The sequence below is a fragment of the Dromiciops gliroides genome, chromosome 1 (genome assembly GCF_019393635.1).
Source record: "Dromiciops gliroides isolate mDroGli1 chromosome 1, mDroGli1.pri, whole genome shotgun sequence".
Taxonomy (NCBI): Eukaryota; Metazoa; Chordata; class Mammalia; order Microbiotheria; family Microbiotheriidae; genus Dromiciops; species Dromiciops gliroides.
In genome coordinates, this window is record NC_057861.1 from 637,829,235 (window position 1) to 637,855,158 (window position 25,924).

Genomic DNA, 25,924 nt, shown 5'->3' on the forward strand with positions numbered 1-25,924 from the left:
TAAAAACTGTTCCCTTCCTTCCCCCATCATAAATATCTGTACTGGGAAACTTATTACAAAGTCACCAAATTAGGAAAATTGGAAGAGATTTCAGCCAGTTTAACCTATACATGAAAGAACCCCTGCTATAACATATCTGACAGGTGGTTGTCCAGCTTGTTTGAAGATTTCCAAGGGGGAAACCCCACCACCTCTTGAGGCAGTGCATTCTACTTCTGGACAGCTTTAATGACCAGGAAGTTTTTTTCTGACATCACTACTAAATGGGTTTCTTTACAACTTCTACCCACTTCTGTTGCTTGTGGTTCTGTCCTCTGGAGCAAACTGAAGAAATCTAAGCCTTTCTCCACATGATGGCTCTTGGAATGCCTGGACACAGCTGTCACATCCCATCCAAGTATTCTTTTCTCAAGACTAAAAATGCACATTTCTTCTGTTATGAACTCAGAGACCTTGACCATTCTAGCTGCTTTCTTCTGGACACTCGAACTTAATTATGGCATTCAGAATTGTACACAATTCTCCAGCTGGCACAGGACAAGTGCTGAGTACACTGGGATTATCACTTCTCTGTTTTGGGAATCTATGTCCCTCCTAATGCAACTCAAGATTGGATTAGTTTTTTGGGGGCTGTCACATCACACTGCTAACTCAAACTGAGTTTACAATCCAGTAAAGATTTCAGATCCTTTTCAGAACTGCTGCTTACCCATGCCTCCCCAATCTTATATCTGTAGAGTTAATTCCAGGCAAGACTTTACATTTTTATCTATTGGGTTTCCTATTAGCTCAGTGCTCTAGCCTAGAGGTGTCAAACTCACTTCACCAGGCCACACCAGATTAAAATGTAATTAGGAGGGGCAGCTAGGTGTCGCAGTGGATAAAGCACCAGTCCTGGATTCAGGAGTACCTGAGTTCAAATTTGGCCTCAGACACTTGACACTTAGTAGCTGTGTGACCCTGGACAAGTCACTTAACCCCCATTGCCCTGCAAAAAAATAAATAATTAAAAAAAATGTAATTAGGAAATGTTTAACAAAATAAATTAAAATACAGTACAACATACATAATGTAAATTTGTGGTTTTCTAAGTCAATATGTGGCCTTCAAGGATCCTTTTCTATTTGACTTTGACACCACTTCTCTAGCCTGTCAAGATCTGTTTGGAATCTGCTTTTGTCATTTGGTGTACTAGCTGTCTCTTTCAGCATTGTGTCATCTGCAAATTTTTTGAACATATCATCTATGCTTTTATCTAAGTCATTGATAAAAATGTTTAAAACAGCACAGGATCAAGTGGAAATCCCTATGGAACTTCCCTGCAGATCTCCTTCTACACTGAAACTGAACTATTAACATACTCTTGGAGTACTGATATTTAAGTTGTTCCAAATCCATCTGGTTGTATTATCATCTGATTTATATCTTTCCATCTTCTCCAAAAGAACAGTATGAGATATTTTATCAAAAGCTTCGTTAAAATCTAGGTAAAAATATCCATAGCATCCCCTTTATAAGCTAGTTTGGTAATACGGTCAAAAAAGATGATGTTAGTCTGGCATGATTTCTTCCTAATGGAGTCACTATAGTTCTCGTTCCCTTTCAAGATAGCATATTCACATATGATCTTTTTTGGGGGGGCGAGGCAATTGGGGTTAAGTGACTTGCCCAGGGCCACACAGCTAATAAGTGTCAAGTGTCTGAGGTTAGATTTGAACTCAGGTCTTCCTGACTCCAGGGCCGGTGCTCTATCTACACCACCACCTACCTGCCCCTCACATATGATCTTTTAAAGATTATTCCCAGGAACAGAAGTCAAGCTCACTGGCCTGTAGTCTGCAAACTCTGTTCTCTTCCCTTTTTTGAAAATCAGGACAACATTTGCCCTTTTCCATGATCTTATTTAACACTGACAGTGGTTCTGCAATCACATCTGCCAGCTTTTTTAGGACATGAGAATGTGGTTCATCTGAGCCAGGTGACTGGAACTCATTAAGGCTAACTAAGGGCTCTCTTACTATCTCTTTATTTTGAATATCAAGTCCCTGTTGGACAAAAGATAAGTATAAAAGAGTAGCATCTCCAGGATAACAAATATTTTCCTTGGCAGAGAAAACAGAAACAAAATCAGAATAGAGCAGATCCACCTTCTTGGCTATCAGGGATTATTATCTGTCTAGTCAGTAAGTCAAAAAGATTTGTTAAGTGCCTACTATGTGCCTGTCATTTTACTAAGTGCTAGAAATACAAAGAAAGGCAAAAGACAATTCCTGTCCTCAGGAGTTTACAATCTAATGGAGGAGACAACAGGCAAACCACCACGTACAAACAAGCTATACACAGGATAAATAGGAAATAATCAATAGAGGGAAGGCACTACTGATTGTCAAGAGGGATTGGGGAAGGGCTGTAGAGGTGGGATTTTATCTGGGACTTGAAGCCAGGGAAATCAGGAGGTAGAGAGAAGGAAAGGGAGCATTCTAAACATGGGGAACAGCTATAGAAAATGCCCGGATTTGAGGTCTACCCAAAGAAAAGGTCATATCATTTCTTTGATCCTCCCTTTCCCCCCCCCCAATATAACTTTAAAAGCCCCCTTTGTTGTCATTAGTCTCCCTTGACAGCTTAAGGTCATTCTGAGGTTTAATAATGCTGGCACTTTTTACAGGACCTTGTTACTCTTTCACTATTACCTGGTCTTTTTTTAATTAAATTTTTTTTAAATGAGCAAAATCTATTTTCTCTTTTTTACCTTTACCCTATTAAAAAAAAGAAAGAACAACACCCTAGTAACAAATATTCATATTCAAGCAAAACAAATTCCTATATTGGTCCTGTCCAGAAAATATACATCTCATTCTGTAACCTAAGCCTATCACTTCTGTCAAGAGGTGGATAGCATGCTTCGTTATTGATCCATCGAAACCATGGCTGGTCTTTGTTCTTGTCTTGTTTTTGTCTTTATAATGTACATTTCTGTTTTCAAATCTAAATTGGTTAGTGAATTCACTACATAACCATATATAGGTCTTCCCAACTCCACGAAACCAGTTGAAAATTGGAAAAATCAAATTGATTCTCTTTTGTTATTGATTCCATCCTGTATCACCGCTGACATTTTTGTAACAGCTTCAATCATGTTTCAGTTGTCTCGGAGTTAGGCTTGAAAACTCAGTTTTCTGTAAATCATTCACTATTTCTGAGTTAAGTTTAAAAGTTCAAGTCTTCTGCTAATCATTGTTTTATCCTTGCCTCAAGGAAATCTGTTATCCTTGAAGGATGAAAGTGGATGCCAGGGAGTCTGGTCTGTTATACAAAGTAGTGTAGTACACTGTGGCTAAAATGTCCTTGCAGATGGACTCAAACAATAAATATTTCTTAGTGACAGGATTAAAAGAGGGATTGTTGCTAGCCCCCCATTCCTAATTTCTAGCCAATCATATTGTTTCTCATGCCTGTGATGCTTTAGACTGTGTAACCAATCATATTGTTTTCCCCATCTATGATGCTACAAGCTTTGTAACCAATCGTATTGTTTTTCCACCTATGATGCTGCCTGGTAGCTTTTCGATGCTCCTCCTTTTGTCTGTAAAAATGATCCATCTGACCTCATTCAAGGTCTTTTTGCTTGTTGAGGACCTAGAGACTCCTTTTATTGGTACCTGCTAGCCTTACCAATAAGCTGAACATGTGTAAAACTTTGAGCCTCAGTTTGCATTAATTTTAATCATAGCTTATCTAAATCTTGCATATCCCTTAATGTTTTACATAATATTTATACATAGTAGGTACTTAATGAATGAAGCAGAGAGGGTGATCAAAGCCAGTAGGATTAGCATGTGAAGGTCCCTTGGAATAATCAGTCATACTTTAATGTGGCAGATGTTGAATGAGAGAAGAGATGGTCTGAGGATTGCTGGGGGCTAGGGGTGTGGGAAGAGGGACGGATAGGAAACAAAATAAAGGATTATAGATTTAGAACTCAAAGAAACCTTAAATGTTAACTAGTCCAACTCGATCAGTTTATAGCTGAGGAAATTAATGTCCCACAACTGGTCCAATGCCTTGGCAAAGGTCACACTGGCAGTAAATAGCAGAGTTGGAATTTGTACCCAGATCTTCTGATTGTAAATCCAATGCTCTTTCCATTGCACCACACTGCCTCACACTACTGAATACGAAATAGTAATATAGTAAATAACAAGATAGTTAAGAGCCTTAAATACCAGGCAAGGAAGATTGGAAAGAATTCTTCAGGCAACGTCCAGAGTGGATTCTGAACAGGGGAATAACAGGATAGAAAGCAGTATATGAATAGGATTCCTTTGGTAGCAATATGGAGGATGGTATGGAAGGGAAGAGACTGGCTACAAGGGAAGAAAGAAATCAGCTAGGAAGATATCCAGGTATAAGATGAAAACCTAAGACTAAGCAGAGATAAGAAGAGTAAATAAGTGTCACTAAAGGAGAAAGGAAGGAACTGGAGAGAGAAGAAAATCTTGAAATAGGATGATGATGGTGGTGGGAGTGGGGGTGGGTGGCTAACATTTATATAGTGCTTACTATGTAGGGGCCCTGTTGCTAAGCACTTAATCATTACTTCATTTAATCCTCACAACAACCTTGAGCGGTAGGTGCTATTATTAGCCCTATTTTGCAGATAAGGAAACAAAGGTAAACAGAGGGGAAATGACTTGCCCAGATCACACAGCTAGTATGTATATCAGAGTCTGAATTGAACTCAGGTCTTCCTGACTCCATGTCCAGTATTCTATTCACTGAATACCTAGTTGCCCAGTATAAAGCCAAGAACTCAAGGAAGATGAGTATAAGACAAGACATTAGGAATCAATAACTACTTATTATGTATCTACTAAGAGCCAGGCACTATGCTAAGTGTGAAATGCTAGAAAGAGGACAAGGAGACTGATAATCAGAAGATCCAACAGATGGCAAGGACAATGTGACTAGTAACCGTAAAGAAAAGAGATTTAGTAGATTGATGGGGAAAGAGGCCAGATTAGGGTGAGGGAGGATTTTTGAGGAAGGAAGGGTAGGGTAGAGAGAGAAGAAAGAGAAGGATGGAAGGGAGGAAAGAAGGAAGGAAGGAAGGAAGGAAGGAAGGGAAGGAAGGAAGGAAGGAAGGAAGGAAGGAAGGAAGGAAGGAAGGAAGGAAGGAAAAATAGAAAGGAAAAGAGGACAAACACATAGAGGAAATTCATTTGGGAAACTTAGCCCTAAAAGGTAGGTAAGATATGGTATCATAGTGGTTCGGTTCTTTTCTTTTTAACATTGTGATTTGTAATTGATTATAATAAAACTACATTTCTGTGCGTCTGACATAACATCTAACTGGCACAGAAATGAGCTAAACATTTCCAAACTGATTAGTTCACATACTTGCATTATTTTTTACATTTCTATCAATATTTTAAATAATATGAATTTGTTTTTATATAAAAAACAGGCAAGTAGTTTAAAAACTGCCATTAGGGCATTTAAAAGTTCAAGATATTAGAATAAGGTCAAAATTTCTCTTTCAAAATGTAATCATTAGTTTTTATTAAACTAAAATGCAAGGTGCTAAGTCTCCAGCTCCTAAAAAGAACCAACAATTGATTTTTTTTTTTTTTTAGTGAGGCAATTGGGGTTAAGTGACTTGCCCAGGGTCACACAGCTAGTAAATGTTAAGTGTCTGAGGTCGGATTTGAACTCAGGTACTCCTGATTCCAGGGCCAGTGCTCTATCCACTGCACCACCTAGCTGCCCCTAAAAATTGATTTTTACATTCTAACTTTTCCTAACTAGAATCAGCAAAAATCAATGGACAGGTTCCATCCTATCTCGATTCTAGAACTACTTGTTCATGTCAATCTGCATTCAGTCATGGCAATATTTACTTCTAGGTCCTCATCATGAATATAACTATTTACCCTAATTCAGAGCAACAGTTCTGCTGCTTTCTGTAGAGATCCAAGATCTTTGAGATGAACCAGCCTTAAGCCGAACCCTCCAAAAAAAAAAGATTCTCATTTTAGCAACCCAACATTACAATAGTTTTCTGTGCTTATTAGCTCCAGAGGAAACATAAAGGTGTGTGTATGTGTATGTATATGTGTGTGTATGTACACACACACACACACACACACACACACACACACAAACCATAGTGGTTCTTTCAAAGAGCATTTTCCAAGGTAATAAAGTATCTGTGTACATTTAAAGGCATAAGGCACTAAATCAGTAGGCACTAAAGAGGGAAATGACAGGAGAATTTGTTTAGATACTTTTCTTTTTTTGTTTGTTTGGGGTTTTTTTTTTTGGTTTAGATACTTTTCAAAGAAAGAAATCCAAACTATCCACAAGAATATGGAAAAAGACTCCAAATCACTAATACTTAGAGACTGTAAATTAACTTTTTTTAAAAAGTGAGGCAATTGGGGTTAAGTGACTTGCCCAGGGTCACACAGCTAGTAAGTGTTAAGGTGTCTGAGGCCGATTTGAACTCAGATACTCCTGACGCCAGGGCCGTGCTCTATCCACTGCACCACCTAGCTGCCCCTTGTAAATTAACTTTTAAAAGATTATGAAAAGGAAAATGTAAACTGTTATTCAGGAAAACAGGAAAACACAGCGCATTGTTTGATGAAGCTGTGGATTAGTCCATAGATTCTGGAAAGTAATTGTAACTATGTCCCAAAAAAAAATTACTAAACTCCATGCCTTTGACTCAGTGATACCAATAATGGTCTATACTCCAAAGAGAGCATGGAAAGAGAAAACAATGGTATAGTTCTCTCTTTCATAGCAAAGAACTAGAAGCTAGAGGTAAGGTAGGGGAAGGGTGGTCCCACCAACCGAGGATTGCTGAACAAATACATTATGGTATACAAATGTAAAGGAATACTACTGTGCCATATGAAATGACAAAAGGGATGGCTCAAAGTACCAGGGAAGGACTGATAAAGAGTGAAATGAACAAAACCAGGGGGGAACAATTTATATAATAATGCATTATAAAAGCAAACAACTTTGAAAAGCTTAGGAAATGAATGCAGACTGTTAATGGTATACACAGTAAAGGGGGTTCTGTCAATAAAGAATCTTTCGGATGAGAAAAGATGAAAGCAAGGAAAGAAACAGGAAAGTTGCTTTGTCCATGATTCTCTGCCATCTTAAAGAACAAAAAGGCGTTCCAGTGAAAGAGGCTAGCTATGGATTGTGAGGGATCTTCAAAGACAAAAAGATTCAGAACCGAGTCAAGTATAGAAAAAAAACAAGCAAGCTTTAGACACCTCACAAAAGACTAAGTATCACCTGGTGAACTACTTAAGTACAGGGAGAAAACCTCCTGCCCTGGAGTACTTAGGGCAGATGCCAGAGTGAAGAACACTGCTCTCAAAAGGAAACAACAGCCGGTCACTAAAAGGTAGATAAGAAGTTCCAGCAGTGAAGAGAAGCCAGAGGTCCATATGTAGGAGATTTGATACACGCTGGGGTGCAATACTGTAGCAGGAGCGATAGAAGTGTTTCAAATATTCATATTGATTAGTAATTCCACAGGTATTACCAAGTAGCTAATTAACATGGACTCAGTCCTGCCCTGTACTGGTAGACAGCAGACAATGAGGGGCCACATGCTAGGTACCAGCATGGGGGAGATGGTACCACCTAAGGAGGTGTTAGTCTCATAAAATGCAGACTTACCACAGGTAGGAAGGTTCATACCAACAGTCAACCGTCGGGTAGGTCATAGGATCCAAGAGAGGAACTGGGGGCTCAGTCCCAAGCCCATGGTGCTTGAAGCAAAGAATTTCTGGGCCGTCTGGAGATCCTATAGGACCAAAAGTAACAAGGAACAGGGCACATTGTAGCACTCAACAAATATTCACGGTTTCTGTGCAGGGGCACAGAATACTCCCAGTAAATAACCTATGATTGTAAGAATTATCCAACTCTGGACTCCTATCCATCTTGCTTCAATCTTCTTTCTTTCCCTTACGTTTTTTTACCTTTTTTTTTTTTTTAAGTGAAGCAATTGGAGTTAAGTGACTTGCCCAGGGTCACACAGCTAGTGTCAAGTGTCTGAGGTCAAATTTGAACTCAGGTCCTCCTGATCCAGGGCCGGTACGGTACTCTATCCAATGCACCCATCTAGGTGCCCCTCCTTACATTTTTAAAAAATCAAAGATAAAATCTATTTGAGAATCTCTTCTTAAATACTTTTTGGCATGTGAGTCCTGCCTTTAGCACTTAATTGATGAAAAGGCAGAACTTATCTTTCTTGCCTAGATACAGTTAAATCATAGCCCAGGAAGAAGGAAAACTATGACGTAGGCCCAAGTGCGATAGTATTCTACCAGTTGACTGCAAGTCATTTGCTGAAAGAATCCAAACCATCATCTATCAACCTTTTCAATCTATGATGCCATGTGGAGATACAGGTTGCAAGCTCTGAAGCAATACAAACCTATGGGGAGAAAACAAGCTTCTGAAGGTATTTTCTCCCACCTTGTAAGACATCTGACTTATAGGTTCCGGTACTGGTGGTCAGTTTAGTCGATCCATTAGCCCACAAGTTAGTATCTCTTAACCATTGTCCAGCATGGCCTAATCTGTGAGTTACCAGGCAGAATATGGGTTCCCTTGGCTAATCAGATACTCAGTTCAGGCAGGTATGTTTCTTATCCTCAGGCTTCATTACTGTAATTTATTCTGATAGATATAATCCATTCTCCATACAGGATACCTCTATTTCTACAAGACAAAGGGAGAACAAAAGGCCAACTAATTCTAAAATTCCACTCAACATTCTACTTTCTCCTTTCTACCTGTCTTCCAAAAGAAGCAGTAATGGTTTTGTAACAATGCTGGAGTGTAGCAAATGGAACCACAGCTGGCCAGTATAACAGAGCGCTCAAGAGGCCTATAGCAGGAAAAGGTGAGAGACTGGGGAAGAAAGTAGACCAAAGCTGGGATACAGCAGATCTCAGAAGAGCTAGCCTGATGGTAGAGGAAATTTCCACTAATCAAGATAAAACAGGATCTTAAAAAAACATATACTTCTTTGGGAATGAAGTATCAAGGTATCTTTTAAAACCTTGAACATGGAAGAAAAATAACAAAGGAAAATAAGAGCTGAAACATTCCCCAAGATTGATACAAGACAAACTTCTATGAACTAAGAATTTGCAGCCATGATGGTAGATGGTCTATAATCACAACTATCAGGGAGGCTGAGGCTGATGAGTTCAAGGGTTCTGAGCTCCAGTTGGCTAAAGCAGATCAGGTATCCTCACTCAGTCTGGCACTAATATGGTGGCCTCAGGAACAGGGAGTCACCAAGCTACTTAATGAGAGAAGTGTTCAAAAGTCAGAAACAAAAACAGTCAAAATTCCCATGGTGATCAGTAATAGGATTGGACCTATGAGTGACTGCTGTACTTCCAGTATGGACAAAATAGGGAAACCCTGTGGAGGGGGGGGGAGGAGACACACACACACACACACACACACACACACAAAGACAGAGGAGGAGGAGGAGAAAAAGAGAGAGATTGAGAGAGAGATCTGCCGCTTTGGGCTAAGGTTAAGATGGCTTCAGCCTCAGACAGGGGATTAAAATATCCAGTACTGTTAATTAGAATCTCTGATGAGCAGATTAAAAAATGACTTTTATAGGAGATAGGAGGGCACAAAACCAAGACCAAGCACAAAATCAAGAATCTGTAAAAAAAAAAAATGTCAGGAAGACCAAAGTCCAAAATAATTTAAGGCCGGTTAAAAATGCTAAAGGGCAAAAGTTTTACCTGTACTGGGGACAAGAGCAACAAGGAAGGAATGGGGCTGTGATGGGGGAAATCTTAGCAGATGGCAGAGAGAAAGCAGAATTACTCAACTCCAATTTTTCTTGTTTTATCAATCAAGGAGAATGATCTCCAGACTGGAAATGACAGAACAATAAAAGTCAAGAGAGAATTGAAATTTAAGATAAGTGAAGGGGATAATAAAAGGGCACCACCTAGTTAATCTAAATAAATTCAAGTACCTACCTTGGACAAATTATACCCCAAGGTAATAACATACTACTGTATGTTATCTCTAAGCATACAAGTGGAGATGGGAAAATAACATCCAGATAATCGAATATTTCAGTTTTTGCAATTGTGGATGGGTTAGTTTGACATCCACATTCAGCAAAATTTTATGAGAGGATCAAATGGATGATTTTCAAACTTAAGAAAGCAAACCTCATACTACAAGACAGAATGAGTCTTGCCAAACTAACCTGGTTTTCTTTTTTGACAGAATTATTGAAAGATTGTCAAATACAATAATATATGTGGATGTCAGCAGGGAATTTGACAAAGTTTCTCATGGTCGAAATTTTTAAAAATAGGCTATGATACTACAATTAGATGTATCTGAGAGTGATTTAAAGACCTAACCCAGGACAGCTAGGTGGCGCAGTGGATAGAGCATTGGCCCTGGATTCAGGAGGACCTGAGTTCAAATCCAGCCTCAGACACTTGACACTTACTAGCTGTGTGACCCTGGGCAAGTCACATAACCCCAATTGCCTTACACACACCAAAAAAAAAAAAAATACCTAACCCAAAAATATCAGCTTGAAAGACAATCTCTAGTAACGTGTGACTAGCTATATCGGTAATCGGTCTCTTGGGCTTATTAATGAATTAAGAAATAAATAGAATACTTTAAAAATTTGTATATCACATTGGGTTGAGAAGCATAGCTAATATTTGGATAACAGAATTGGGATCCAAAAATATATGATAGGCTGGAACAATGAAGCAGACTTCAGACGGAATTTCTTAAGGATAAATGTAAATTCTTAAACAGTTTAAAAATATCCATCGTACAAGTACAGAATACTGAAGATGTAGTCCAGCAGTAATTCATGTGAAAAGAGACTAGTGGGCTTAATGGACTTCAAGGTTAATATGAGTCAGTTGACTGCTGGAAAAAAAAAAAAAAGGAAATGGATTCTTAGGCTGCAATAACAGACATAGATAGTGTCTAGAATAAGGGAGGTGAAAGTATCACTATGCTCTGTGCTGGTCAGACTAATTGTATTCAGTTCTGGGTATGACAAACTAGAGGCAGATAACTCAAAACCATGTTATTTGAGTATCTATTTAAGGAACTAAGGATGTTTGACTTAAAGGAGGAAATATAATGGAGGCATGATAACCCTTCACATTTTTGAAAGATAGCTATCAATCTAAACATTTAAATGAAAAGTAAGTGAAAGCACTGTCACAAAGAAAAGGGATTAGAGTTATTTTGCTTGGCCCTAGAGGACAGACCCAACAGGCCCAAAAGATAGAAGTACAGTGACACATAGCAGTTCCAAATTGGTAAGAATTTTCTCACAATTAGACCTGTTAAAAATAGAATGGACTATCTCATGAGGTAATAAGTTCTCCATCACTCCAGGACTTTGGGCTGGATCTCTAATTGATAGAACTCTTAAAAAGAAGATTCCTCCATCAGGCAAGGAGTTAGATTAGAAAACTCTCTAAGGTCTTTTCAAGTATGATCCTATGAAGCAATATGAGATTAGCTAATATGCACACATTCAGTGTGAAAGCTGTAGAAAAATATTAATTGTAAGGAGTCTGGGCACCAAATGAAAATATGAAGAGTGTTATCTATATTCGAAATTGAAAATCCAAAGCAAAGGTCCTATAAGGGACTGACAAGTCAGATTTTAAAAGATTAAGTTAAAGGACCCAAGGGGAGTGGATAATAAAGACGAAAAAAAGCCTGACTACCATCCCCTAGTCTGACTCGGGCTGATCAGAGAACACAGGACCCTTCAAAAGTAGTCATTCCTGAAACAAATCTCATTATTAATAGGCATACCGCACCAAAATGTTTTAAAACCTGCCAATAATCCATCAAGTTACTAACCTTTAGTAGTGTCAGCCCAAGGATAGGAGGGGAGCAATCTGGGGTGAGGTGGGCAGGAATGGGAAACTCAATACCAAAAGCATTTTGATCTCTCCCTGTCTCCAAAGTGGTTTCTATTTTAGCAGAAACAATAGGATCAGTATGAGTTGCATGGATGGTTTCAAGTCTGGTTAAGATGTAGTTTCCTCCTTGAGAGCTTCTGCTTAAGATTGGTCAGATCAATTTGTGCAAAGTCCTCAAATGTCATCAAGAGTTTCTGGCATTGTGCCCAGGAACAGCTAATAGTAAATAACGGATGGAAGCAAAGATTCCTAGGATCAGTGAGTCTCAGCTTTGTGGAAGCCCATCTGTTCAGGCAGGAAATTTCTCTAGATTCTAGCGTTCAGAGATACTGCTGATTAAAGTATGGGGTTCTCAAAATTCTGTCATCTCCTCTGGCCAGCACCAGATCCCTCCTTACTGAGAGGGCAGGGGAGAGAATAAACCCAAAATAAAACATGGAAGTTAACTCAAGGAGGAACTCCTGATGCCTGAGGCCTTCTAGTCCTATTGGGCATCCACAATGTCAGCCTGTCTGAGATGTAACCTTCATTGCTGTTGGTCCACCTAAGTGGCTTCCTTTTTGCTATGGTGGAAGGCCTACCTATAATCACTTGGGTTTTTTTCTTAAACCCTTCAGATTTAATCTTGTTTCAGATCTCATTTCCTTGCTCCAGATCAAGAAATCTACTTTTTCAATCCCCCACTTAGCTCCAGGTTATCCTTTTATCTCTTCCAAGAGACTCTAAACAGAAACGATTAGGGAAGGTTGGAAGAGAAGTCACATCTACTCCACTTCTATTGAAACTAGAGCAATAAGCCCCTCCTTCTGAGCTTTGAAAAAAGGAACTCTGCTCTGGAAGAGACTAGAAAATGGCTGACAACAGTTCTCAATTAATGAGGGGGGACAGTGTTCTCATTTAATGAAGGAGATCCACTGTTTACATCTGGCTCCTTGGAGCAGGCAACAGAGCTAGTACCTGCTCATCCAAGGGGTTTCCCCAACTCAGCGGTTAAGGAATTTGGTCTTCTCTATTAAGGGCATCACAAGAATAAGCCCTACCCTATGACTAATTCATCAAGGGTAGTTGGTCATGCTGAGTGTCTGACCATTCATACTTTGAATCAGTCTCTCTTAACTTGGGAGGCCCTTAGAGTTTAGAGAGATTCCTTGCTTTTTTGTGACAGCACCTAGCTTTCAGGGTCGTGTGAATACCCAGAAGCAGCTGTCTTGAGGAAATAGCAAATGACCTGACCTGATAGGTTATCTGACTGTGCAGTTATTTAACTGCTCAAGCCTGTTGATTCAAAGCCTCTTTTCCCCTTCAGGCTATTGGACAAACACTCACAACACTCACCCAGAGCTCCTTGGATTAACCCGCACTTGTCACCCCTGTTTCCACAACAGACCCTGGCCAGGCACTGGATTTGGCCGATGTCTGGCCCCATCTGACAGTTATGCTCTGTTCAGCCATGGTCTCTCCCTCCCCAGAAAGATGAAGAAGACCTCCTCATCCCTGTCCAGTCCCAATGCCCTGCTCCGTGGGGATCTGCCTCCTCTCACCGATCGACTCCCCCACCCCCATTCGAGCTCCCTGGTGACCCACAGTTCTCCCCATCAAAGCCCCGACCTTCTCTCAAGCTCCCCCCACACCACATGTTCCCCATATTCCCCTCCTCTTTTGCCAACACTCTTGCCCTCTGTGCCCCCCAACATCCTGCTATGAACCCCTCCTTCCCCCGCAGTTCTCAAGGCCTCCACATCCCCCCTCAGACCCCTTGAAGCCCCCAGCTCCCCTGAAGCGTCGCCACGCCTAGACAATCTGCCACCCATCAGAGCTCCTTTTGCCTCTCCTCCGCCCTCCCACTGGCACCTGGACCCCTTAAATCTCTACTGCTGAGACCCCCATCCCCTCATTCACACAGTGCCTCACCCAGCTCCAAAGGTCCGTTTTCACCTCAGCTCCCGGACCGACAGCGGGCAGATCGAACGCGCAGGCGCCGTTTTAACTGACCCCGCCCCCGCCCCGCCCCCTGCCGCGCACGCGCCGCCCACGGACTCTCGCAAAGCGAGCCTGAATACCTGGCCTCGAGCATGCGCATTATTGAACTCTTTCCCAGTGCTCTGTTGCGTGGAGAGAGCATGCGCGGCGCTGCGGGAGCCAGCCACCGGGAGATGGGGGGAAGGTGGGGGGGGGGGGTGGAGGAGTCGAAGTGTTAGGGAGTGGGGAGGAGAGCGGAGGAGGAGGAGCCAAGGAGACCCCGGGTGGAAGGAGATGGGGAAGATATAGGCCTCTCTCAGAAAGTTGTCCCTCGGCCCGCCTCCAAAAGTTCCTTGATGATCATTGGCATGGGGACCTTTGACCTTCTAGCTGGGGGCCTTATGGAAGGGAATCCAGCACTGCTCTTAGACCTTTTAGAAAACCTGAGTCCGAGGGTGTTACGTTTTAGCTGTGTAACTTTCAGCAAGTCACTTAACCATTCTGGTCTTCTGTTAGCTCACAAAAGGTGGATTCTTCACCTTTTTGGAGTTATGAACCCCATTTGACAATATGATGAAGCCTACAGGACTCCTAGAATAATTTTAAATGCATAAAATACATAGGATTACAAAGGAAACAATTATATTGAATTAGTTATTAAAATGGTCTTTTTTGGGGGGGGGTGAGGCATTGGGGTTAAGTGACTTGCCCAGGATCACACAGCTAGTAAGTGTCAAGTGTCTGAGGCTGGATTTGAACTCAGGTCCTCCTGAATCCAGGGCTGGTGCTCTATTCACTGTGCCACCTAGCTGCCCCTATTAAAATGTTTTTAAAAAGAGTTTCCACACACACACCCCTCCCCCCTTTAAGAATTCCTGGACTAGCTGGTATCTTAGTTTCCCTTCCAGCTTTAATACTCTGGAAATACTCCATTTGCCCATCTCAACACTTACTATCTGTCTGATCTTTCTCCTCCTCATCTCTTCATTTATTCAACAAGCACTTATTAAGCACTATACATCAAGCACATGGATCTAGGCACTGAGCATACAAAAGGTGACTACTACAGTGTATTCTGTTCTTAAGGAACTTATGGTTTGATTTTGTCTTTCCATTGTTTAGCACAAAATGCTTGGGGCATAATAGGTGTTTGATAAATGTTTGTTGATTGACTAATAGAAGAAACAAAATCCACACAATTATAGTACAAGGATGAGTGTGGTAAGTGCAGAAAGAGAGATGTAGGCAAAGTGATATAGGAAATTTGAGGAGAGTCAGCTGGAAATTAGTGGTGTAAGGGAAGACTTCATGAAGGTGTTACCTGAGTTGGGTGTTAAAGGAGGAGAAGGATTTCAACAGATGAACAGTGAAAGGACTCCATTCCAAGAATAGGAATACTATGTGGTAAAAATTATTTGGGGGGGGGCATCTAGGTAGTGCAGTGGATAGAGCACCGGCCCAGGATTCAGAAGGACCTGACACTTACTACCTGTGTGACCCTGGGAAAGTCACTTAACCCCAATTGCCTCATCAAAAAAAAAATTATTTGTGGTAAAGACTAATATTCCCGTTTTTAGCTAACTCATTTGGGAGGGGCCACACCTGGCCCACCTCGAGGTTACATATGCTAACGGTCTGAGGAGTGCATAGGTTAAGTTTAGAGTTAAGAGCATTGTATCAGAATAACCGTAGACCCTATCAGAGAGATACAGAAAGAAAGAACCAGAATCAAAGTAACCAAGGTCTCCCTCAGATGGGGACACAAGATTGACAAGACGAAGGGGAGGGTGAACCTAAAAGATCCCTCATATTTCTGGGACCCCAATATTAAGGTGAGTCACCCAAATAACTCTCTGTATATCAAATTTTGGCCCTCACAAAACTATATATTATGTGAACAAAGGCATGAGATGAGAATGAGCAGGAGGTAGAGGATAGCAGATTTGCCTAGAACAGAGTATAAGAAGGAAATAATATGAGATAAGGCTAAAAAGGTAGGTTGAACCAGTTTGAGGAGGACCAGGATCTGGGATTTGTACTTTATTTCATGGGTCATGAAGAGGAACCATTGAAGATTTTATCACCTAGTCTGTTTCTCTGTCACCATTATCCTTCTCTGGCTTTTCCTTCTTAATCATTATAAAGGAATTTGCTGAAAATAGTCACTAACCAGTGTCCATAGGGAACTTAGCTTTTGAAATAGGCAGTGTCATGGGGACCCATCTACCAAGAAGAAAGTCTGCATGACCACAGTGCCCAGTGTCCACAGTGCCCATAGTACTTATTGTGTTTCTAGTGACCACAGTCTTGAAATGCCCAATGTAATTATAGTGTCTTCAGAGACCACAGTGACCTAGGACATGTGAAGGAGTGTTAGGCTGCTTCAAGGAGAGCCAATTCTCATCACAAAATGAATGATGTGGACAAAGAAACGGAAAAGAAAGAAGAGACTAGGGATATAAAGAAAGGCACAGAACTACACACAGAGACAAGAGAAGGGAGAATTGATTGGAGGGGTGTGTTTTGGGCCTTGTTTAAAATTTTCTGCTTCCTTTAATTATTGCTTCCTATTGAGGTGGGGCACATAGGCTGAAAGACATGGTTGGTTGCTCCTTGCCTTACATATGGAGATGGTACCCTCTCCCTTCCTCACCAAATATCAGTTCTAAATGTGCCTAGACTTTGTCCTACTCCAAACTTTTTTTTTCTTTTGGGTGGGGCAATGAGGGTTAAGTGACTTGCCCAGGGTCACACAGCTAGTAAGTGTCAAGTATCTGAGGCTGGATTTGAACTCAGGTCTTCCTGAATCCAGGGCTGGTGCTTTGTCCACTGTGCCACCTAGCTGCCTCCTACTCCAAACTTTTTAAGCATAGAATTGTCATAGGAGGTGATGGGGGTCACTCCGAAGTTAATGAGAGTAGAACAAGAGAATGACCAGAGGACACATAGGCTAGAATCTTGCCTTAAGAGGGGACCATGATGGGAAAGGGTGATTAACTGTGAGGATAAGGAAGGATGGATTTTGGAGGGGTGTCTACTGAGAAAACTCAGAGGATCTCCATCATCATTATGGTGGAGGAAGCAGGAATGAAAGGTTTTCATGTCTTATGGAAGTTTTATAATTGGATATGTGAATGAGTCTTGGTTTGGTGAGGGATATCTTCTGTTAAAAGCCCTACTTTCTATCATAAGGAAAGGGACAAGAGACGGAGAAGTGTGTGTGTGTGTGTGTGTGTGTGTGTGTGTGTGTGTGTGTGTGTGTGTTGTTACTGTTAGCATTTGAGAAATTAATCTATGATCACCAAACCAGCATGGCTTCATCCAGAACAAGACATGCCAATCTAACTTCATTTTTTTAACAAGGTTTCTAAACTAGATACTAGAGGTAGCATAGTATAATGGATAGAGATCAGACCTCAAAGTCGGTAAGACACAGGTTTAAGTCCTATCTCTGACTGACTAGGTAACTTTGGGCAAGACACAACTTCTAAGTGCCCAGTCAACTCAAAGATTATAAGTTGTTGATAGGCACCTCTTGGCTGTTCCAGGAACACAACACTCTATTTCCTGATTCTGGGGATTTTCATTGGCTTTTCCCCCATACCTGGAATGCTCTCCTTCCTTGTCACTTCCTTTTGACTTCCCTGGTGTCCTTCAAGCCTCAGCTAAAGTTCTACCTTCTGCAAGAAGCCTTTCAGGATCCTCCTTAATGCAAGTGCCTTTCCTTTGTTGTTTACCTCCAATTTATCCTGTCTATATTTTGTTTTATAGGGTTGTTTGCATATTTCTATAAGCTCCTTGTGTGCTCTCTCTCTCTCTCTCTCTCTCTCTCTCTCTCTCTCTCTCTCTCTCTCTCTCTCTCTCTCTCTCTCTCAGCACTTAGCAAATGACCTGGCACATAGTAGTGATTTAATTAATGTTACCTGACTGACTACAGGAAATTCCTGACTGACATTTCCCTAAACTGTCAAAATCATAAGTGCAGTCTAAGACTAGACTGTTAAAACTGTTAAAACTCCCTAGACACAATATACTTGGATTTCAGCAAGACAAAACAATTTCTCATGATGACCCATTTGGACAACATGGATAGATGTAGACTAAATGATAATATAGTTAGGTAGATAAACAACTGGTTGAACAACTTGGCTGAAAGAGTGGTGACTAATGGGTAGATCTAAACCTGGAAGAATGTCTCTAATGGAATACTGCTCTTTCCTTTAGCTTGTTCTAGTAAACCTTTTTAAAAAGTGACTTGGATGAAGGCCTAGGTGGCATACTTATCAAATCTGAGGATAACAGAAAGCTGGAAAGGATTCATGATACACTTACAGCATAAATGGGATCCAAAGAGATCTTGACAGGTTGGAAAGATGGGCTGAATAGAATTAAGATTAAATTTCATTCAGTTAAATGTGAAGCTCTACATTTGGGTTAAAAACAATCAACTGCACAATTTTTAAGATGGGGCTAGACATTGCGCCTAGACAATTATTCATTGTAAAAGGACCTGGAGATTTTAGTGGACTGCAGGTTTAATAGAAAACAGTGATGAGGTAGTCATAAAAACTTATGTGATTTTAGGCTACATTGGTAAAAGCATAGTGTCCAAAAAGTTATAGTTCCACTGAACTCTTCTCTCATCAGACCACATTAAGAGTATTGTGTGTGGTCAGTCTTTGGTATCATACTTAAGAAGGGATATTAACTAGCTGGAGAGGCAGCAGAATGATATTAATAACTAGTACTTTAGTCTGAATGACAGAAGAGTTAATGAGGAAGGGAGGAAATGACAGCTGGCTTCAAACACATTGTAATAATTTAGCAACCCAAGAGTAGAATTTGTGGGCTTGGGAGGTAGTGTATTAATGCTCAATGGAGATCTTTGAGCAAATGCAGGATGATCACTTGTTAGCTGTATTGAGGTCCCTTCCAACTCTGGGATCCTCTGAAACATCTAAAGGAATTTGTTTTGCTTAGACTCAGAAGATCTAGGTTCAAATCTCAGCAGTTTGTTGTAGTGGGAAAAGCATTGGGTTCAAATCCTGGCTCCATCCCTTATGAAACTTCCTTTTTCTGAACCTTTGTTTTCTTATCTGTAAAATGGGAGGGTTGGACTAGGTTATTTCTGTTTCTTCCTAGTTTTAAATCTACTCAGCCAGGAGAGAATAACAATTTTGCTTTACATATAACGATCCATTTACTCCTCATAAAATAAAGGGTCAGGCAAGTGCTATTATTATCCCCATTTTATAGATGAAGAAACCAAGGCATGGAGAGATCAATTGACTTTCCCAGAGTTATACAGTTCATAAGGGTTCTGAAGCAGGATTCCAGCTCATGTTATCCTGACTCCAATATCTGTGTCCTATGCACTGTACCACCTAGCCACCTAAGATCAACAAGTGTCAGATAGAGAGGTAGATTTGAACTCTGTATAAAGGGATGGGGTTGGTGAGAGAACGATAAACTTCCTAGCAACTAGAGCTGTCCCAATATGGATTGAGCAGTCTAGTCTAGCGGTCTAGCAGCAGTGAGTGAGCTACGACTGGAGGTCTTCAAGTTGCAAGGCCACTTGCCAGGTTATTAGTGACCCCTGAGGTTCCTCTGGGGCTATAAAACTATAAGAAAGAGGAACAGAGGTAGAGTCCGGAGGAGATGGCGGCGATACAGATGACACTAGACACAACGACATGGCGATGGATACATCGATACAGGGATCAGTACAGCAATGGATACAGCAGTACAGCTATACATAAAGTGATACAGCTACTGATACAGTGATACAGAGCTCAATACAATGACTCAAGGACACATACAATAAAGACCACACAGCGGGACCAAGACCGCCGGCGGTCGAGGTATTTACAGTATTTACAAGCAGGGTTTTCGGGCGAGGACTCCCTCTCTCCAAGGTCCTGGCCCACTGTCTCAGGGCCCCGCATCCTCATGACCTCTCCGGCCCCGTTCTCCTATCCTGTGGCCACTCGGTGCCCTCACACACGCGTCTGCTCACTTACACACGTCCCCAAGCGGCGCCCCTCCCCACCCGTGTCCCTGCTTTGATGCCCTCCCTTCCTTCCCCGTCACGCCGCCCCTCCACAGCGTCCCTGCCGCTCCCGCCGCTGTAATTTCCGGAGCCTCCGAGCCCAAGCATCCCGCCAGGGGATAACCAGACTGCCCCGCCCGGCGGTAAGTCCCGCCCGCTCCCCGACCCCGGTTCCCGGTCCTGTCCCACCCAAGATCAAGTAACTGTGCCCCGGGTGCACGCGTGGGCAGCGACACGCCAGGTCCCGCGCGGGAACCCATAGGACGCTCTCCCCGCGCCTCACGCGCTCTTCACGGCTCTTGTACACGGACACCACGGACACAGAGAAGCGCGTCCACGAACCGACGGCCTCAGCGGCGCCCACTGCCACCTGCACCGCTGGGGTGGGGGAGAGAAGGAGGGGGTCACATCACGTGGGAGAGGGGCCTGGAGAAGAGACCGGACAGGGGGTGGGCAGGACCAGGGTAGGGAGGGGCAGGGCCAGAAACAGACCTAGGGCGGAGCTAGTACTGACTGGGGCGGGGCCGGATGGGGAGGGGGTGGGGCCTGTAGATGGGGCTGGGCAAGACTAGGGTTGGGGGACCCGGCAGGGAAAGAGAAAAGAAAGGAGATGTGGGGGTGGGGGAAGAAATAGGAGGTCTGGGAAGGATTTTTTAAATGGGAGGGACCAAGACGGGCTGGATTCGTAGGGAAGAGAGAGGAGTCAGGGAGGGGAGAGAATCAGAAAGGAAAGGAAGAGAATGTGTGCTTGGGAGTGAAGCCAATTTTGAGGGTGGGTCAGGAATGGGCAGGACCAACATTTGGGGGCGGAGTCTGGATTTTGAGGGTCGGGAGAGTGGAATGGGCGGAGCTGAGGAAGGGCTTAGTGTTGGGGACCTGTCAGTGCCAGGAATAGCAGAGTCAGCTCATGTGTGAGTGTGAGGGGGACCCGGTGTTAGAAGGGTATGGTACCATAGTCTTTTCCACAGTATTTCTTCAGGTTGATCCTGTAACTCCCTCTGGCTGGTTTGCAATGAGAGTCACAATCTGGGGGCCAGGAAGGGAGACTTTAGGGTCCAAAGTCTCATAGCTCTTCCCTGTCACCATCCCCCTTCCCTGAAACTCTACCCCATGAAAACCGCCCCCCTCCTTACTCCCCACCAATCCCCACTAAACCCTTTCTCACTCACCCTCAGGGGCCACAGTGCTGGTCGCTCCTGTGGGTACCATAGCTGGAATTTCTATGGGAAGGGGAGAAGAAGCTGAGCTTGAGCAGATTCCCAGACCCTTCTGAAGAAGACTGGGGGCCAGGAGGGTTCTTAGGGATTCTGTAGGCTCTGGGGTCACTCACTAACTCAAGGGCCCAAGGGATCTCTGGAAGCCTGGGGAGAGACTGGGGAGACCTATGTCACTAACAGATGGCCTTTGGAGTCTTTGGGACATTGGAAATATGGGGACCTAGGTCACCACCTGGCATCCAGGAATATTGGTGACTGGGCCATTCACTGATGCAGGATGCAAAGGAATTTGATGGGAACTCTAGGGATCTGTCTCCTTGGAATTGCTCAGTGGCAGAAGGGTATGTGGGTGATCACTCACTGACACATGGTGCTACAGGTGAGCGACTCTGCTGGAATCCAGGAGCACAGCGGTTGCAGGTAAGGCCTGTCACTCCATCCTTGCATGGGCACTGACCGGTCGTCTGATTGCAAGTTTTGCCAGCAGCTCCAACAGGGTGACAGTCACAAGCTGGAGAAAGGGGAATGAGGCATGGTCTCACCCTTGCAGGCAAAAGCCCCTGGGGGTCCCAGGGCCAGGATTAAGGGATAGGGCTGGGGGTTAGAACCAAAGGTTAGTCAACGTTGGCGGTCAAGGGTAGGAGTCTCGGATCAGTACTGGGCTTTAGGAGTTGGAGTCTCAAAGTGATGGGTCATAGCTTAGATTTGAGAGTATGCAGTCAAGGACCAGGGTGAGGTCTTACCCTTGCAGGCACGGCGGTGGCTTAGGACCCGGGTCTGGTCTCTGTAGAAACCCTCACGACAGTAGTGGCAGTGGCGCCCTGCTGTATTATGCCGGCAGTTGAGGCAAACACCCCCACTACGCCGCCCAGACAATCTGTACAACTCCATGTTGAAGCGGCATCGACGAGCATGACCATTACAGGAACAGGCTGGGAGGATTGGGGGCCATGTAAGAAAGGGGGAGACGCAGACTGAGGAACAAGGGGTTTAGACTAGGATGGGGACAAGAGGGTGGGTAGAAGGAGCAGGCTGGGGCGTTGGGGGTGCTATATGATAGGCAATGGGGACTCATCTTATTGTTCACTTCCCTGAAAGCTTTTCCTGGGAAGGCCAAGGGAAAAGTCAAGGTTGGGAGGTCACAGGGCCCAGTAACAAGATTAAATGAGTTAATAAAAGAAAGAACAGGCCAGGAAGTCATGCAGTAAGGGACTTGTGGGACCCAGACCAAACACAGGATGCTCTTAAGGGTCCCCCTCCCAGGGGTGGAACTGGGGCTGGATATGCATGGCATGGCATGTTTGCCTCACCCAGACAGGCGTGTGCCTCATGGGCAGTGGCCCGCTGCCAGGGCCGGTCGCAGTAGAAAGGCTTGCAGCGCTCACAATCCGGGCCTTCAGTCCCATGCCTACAGTCACACACCAGGCGGCCCTGGCTGTCCACCACACAACGAGATGCATGTCCATTGCATTTGCAGCGCCCACCCACCTGGAGTTCACCCACAGAGTAAACATATGGTGCCACAACCCCACCCTCTGTAGCCCTTGGCCCCACTGGTCGAGTGAGCACCACACGGATGTCTGTGGCTGTGACCCAGTCCTGTAGCACAGGACTGGAATCCAAGTCCTGGCCAGGTGGGAGGCCATCCTGCATGCTGAAGGCTAGGAGGGGACCAGTCCTTGGTGGAGGTTCAGAACAAAGTGCTTCCGGGCCTCTAGGGACTACAGAGCCCAAAGAGGCCTGGGCAGGGGCCTGTCCCATAGCCCGGCTTGGCCTACCGTATACTCGGTTACACTGTGAGGAGAAGAATCGTAGTGGTGACCAGCTGCGGCCATGGTCTTGGGACTTGAAGACAGCAGCAGAGTCAGGCCTTGCCGAGCAGAAGTGTAGACTCACATAGACTACCTCAAAGGCCTTGCCCAGTGGCAGTGTCAGTGTCACATTTAGTGGTGTTCGAGTCAGTGTCTCTGAGTGCCAGCAAGTTCGGTCAGCTGCTGCACTTGCATCTGTCAGGAAGGCTGCAGGGTGGGTCTGCCGAGGGTCTGTGCTGGAAGCCTGCACCTCACGCCCCAGGGCTGCATTGACAAATTCTGGTATACAGCGCTGTGGGGCTCCTGCCTCATCATAGCAGGGGTCTGTTGGGACCTGTGGGCTAGCATTCAGCACTGGAGCCAGCAGCCAGGCAGCCAGCAGGAGCCACAGCATTTGGCCCAGCATGGCCCTGGTCCCCAAGGGGATCTGGCTGAGTGGGCAGGACATGGTCAGGGCTGGGAGGTAGGTTAGAGGGAGGAGGTCAGAGGAGAGGAGATTCTTATATAAGGTATGCCTTCCTAGGTTGCAGCAAGTGGAAATTGGATGGGATCTTCATATTGACAAGGGGGGGTGGGAAAGGGAAAGAAGGACAGAGACAGATATAGAGACAGAAAGAAACACACACACACACACACACAGAGCAAGCCAAAGGCAGAGGGAGATAAATGCAGCAAGACAAGTGAGAGAGGGAAGGAGAAAGGGACACAGTAACAGAGAGACAAAACCAAGGAGAGATAACGGAGAGACAAACGGAGATACAAGACAGAAACCCAGGGAGAAAGACAGACACGGCAAGACAGACGCAGGGAGAGGAGAGAAACAATCAAAAGCACAGAGACAGACACAGGGAGATGGAGACACAGCAAGACAGAAACAGAGACATACCGGAAAACGAAGACACTAAGAGACAGAGACAGGGAGACAGACAGAGACGTGGGCGGGGAGCGGGAGAAAGGTGGGGGGAGAATGGGAGGGGCCGGAGACGATTGGGGGGACACGCCCTGGTCAAAGCAAAAGAAAAGTTTTTTCTTCCCCTAGCCTCGGCCTGAGAGCAGGGGAAGAGATGACAAGAGCCACCCACCCACCCACCCACGCCCACCCCCACCCCCTCGTACCCCAGCTGTTGCTGCTGCTGCTGCTGCTGCCGCTGCTGCCGCCGCCGCCGCAAGTCGGACTCACCAGAGGCAGGTTGGGGGGGGGGGGGGGCGGGGGCCAAAACGGATCTCCCTTGAGCCCCCGAGGGCGGGTCTGGGGCTCGCACCCTTCTTCCTCCCTCCCTCCGCCTGGTCCCTCGGCAGTCTCCTCCGAGCCTCGCCAGCCCAGCCCAGCCCAGTCCAGCCCAGCTGCTTCAAGAGCCGGGAGAGGGCGGGGAGGGAAAGCGGGCAGCTGGGGGAGGGGGGAACTGAGACCGCGCGGGGAGGGGGGGGAAGTAGGGGGTTAGGGAAGAGGGGGAGCCTCGGAGGTGGGGGAGGGGGCGGGGAGCTAAGCCCGTGCTAAAGGAGGGGCGGGGAAGGGGGGCCAGGGAGCTGAGGGAGGGGGGTAGGGAGGAGGGGGAGAAGGAGGAGGGGCGGCCGCAGTCTCCCCGCGGAAATCAGAAGCAGATTTCAGGACTCCAGGGAGGGGGGCTGTGCGCGCCGCCCCTAACCCTCGCCCCGCCCCTCCCGGTCCCCCTCCTCTTCTCCATCCCAGACTCCAGCCCCTCTGCGTAGGGGGAGGCCACTGGGCAACTGTGTCTCTGGTGCTGGATAGCGGGGGTGGGGGTGGATTGGAGGGAGCACGGAAGAGGGACCATCCTCTGGGAGATGGGAGGAGTGGGGAGTGAGGTGGTGGTCAGGTGTTCGGAAGACGGGGTGGGGGCGGGGGAAGGGGGACTTAGGTGGGGCTGGTAATGTCCCTGCCATCCATTAGTAGGACCAGAGGTAGAGTCCTGACCACCCCCTTTCCCCTCCTCCCCCGCAAGATTAAGAGAAAAACCTTAGTGGTTGAAAGTGGCAGAGTGGTCCCAACCCACCCTACCCACCTGACCCCACACTTAGAGTTTCTAACCCCCGAAGCTAAAGGGTTCTTCTTCCCCTGTCCAAACTTAATGCTTCCAATTTCCTTTCAGTCTCACGGCTCATCCCCACATGCCTAGATCCCCGTGTCCTAGTCTCAGGGTGTTCCTATCCAGTGCCCTGTGAATCCGGGCTCTGCCACCTCAGAAAAATCTAATTCCCGACATCTAATCCCCAGTCAGATTCCCAATTTTACCCCTAAAATATCTCTCCCATCTCCTACCTGCTTTAAATTCAGCAAGTAATTAAATCCCACTATGTGCGTGGCAATTTTCTTCATAAGTAAGCAAAGATAAGAAATGAGTCCCCGACCTACAAGAGTTTACAGGGGATGGAGGGAAGGTACCATACAAATTAATATAATAATGCAATAAAAGGCTGGGAGTGAAAGGGGCAAGGGAGAGGCAAAGCACTGTAGGAAAATTTGAGAAATGACTAAAAACTGATAGGGGCCAGGGTGGGCTTCCTGGAAGATGTGAGCTGAGGACTGAAAGAAGTATGCATTTGGACATGTAGATGAAAAGGTACTATATTACAGGCATGAAGGATGGATAGTCTTAAAAGGAGAGGGTGGATTGAGTTTGGTTGGAAAAAAAATTACCTCCAAACACAGTTATCTAGTTCCTTAAAGTTTCCACTCCAACTGCAACAGTTCTAATTTATGACCTAATTACTTCTAGAGCATTATAATTGTTTTCAATATATCAAAATATTTTTTAATAATAAACATTTTCATTTATAGTTTTTAGTTCCAAATTTTATCCCTCCTTTGTTCCCTCTCCCCACTCCCTGAGGCAGTAAGCAATCAGATATGGGTTATACATGTGCAATTAC

The 25,924-nt window shown here is 44.6% G+C and overlaps 1 protein-coding gene across 2 annotated transcripts in view; it reads right to left on the minus strand.

Moving 5' to 3' along the window:
* The window catches only part of NTN3 (netrin 3), a 38,411-nt gene extending 14,318 nt beyond the window's left edge, over positions 1 to 24,093 (minus strand). Inside the window, exons 1-7 of one of the 2 annotated variants that reach the window (XM_043971769.1) lie at positions 22,535 to 24,093; positions 21,968 to 22,156; positions 21,586 to 21,735; positions 21,177 to 21,227; positions 20,959 to 21,033; positions 19,828 to 20,385; positions 18,291 to 18,336 (exon numbers count right to left, since the gene is read on the minus strand). In XM_043971769.1, coding sequence (XP_043827704.1) covers positions 20,045 to 20,385; positions 20,959 to 21,033; positions 21,177 to 21,227; positions 21,586 to 21,735; positions 21,968 to 22,156; positions 22,535 to 23,483 — 1,755 coding nt within the window. In that variant the 5' untranslated portion in view covers positions 23,484 to 24,093 and the 3' untranslated portion in view covers positions 18,291 to 18,336; positions 19,828 to 20,044. The remainder of the gene's footprint in view (positions 1 to 18,290; positions 18,337 to 19,827; positions 20,386 to 20,958; positions 21,034 to 21,176; positions 21,228 to 21,585; positions 21,736 to 21,967; positions 22,157 to 22,534) is intronic. The other variant, XM_043971776.1, reaches the window with a different exon arrangement.
* Between the last annotated feature and the right edge of the window lie 1,831 nt (positions 24,094 to 25,924).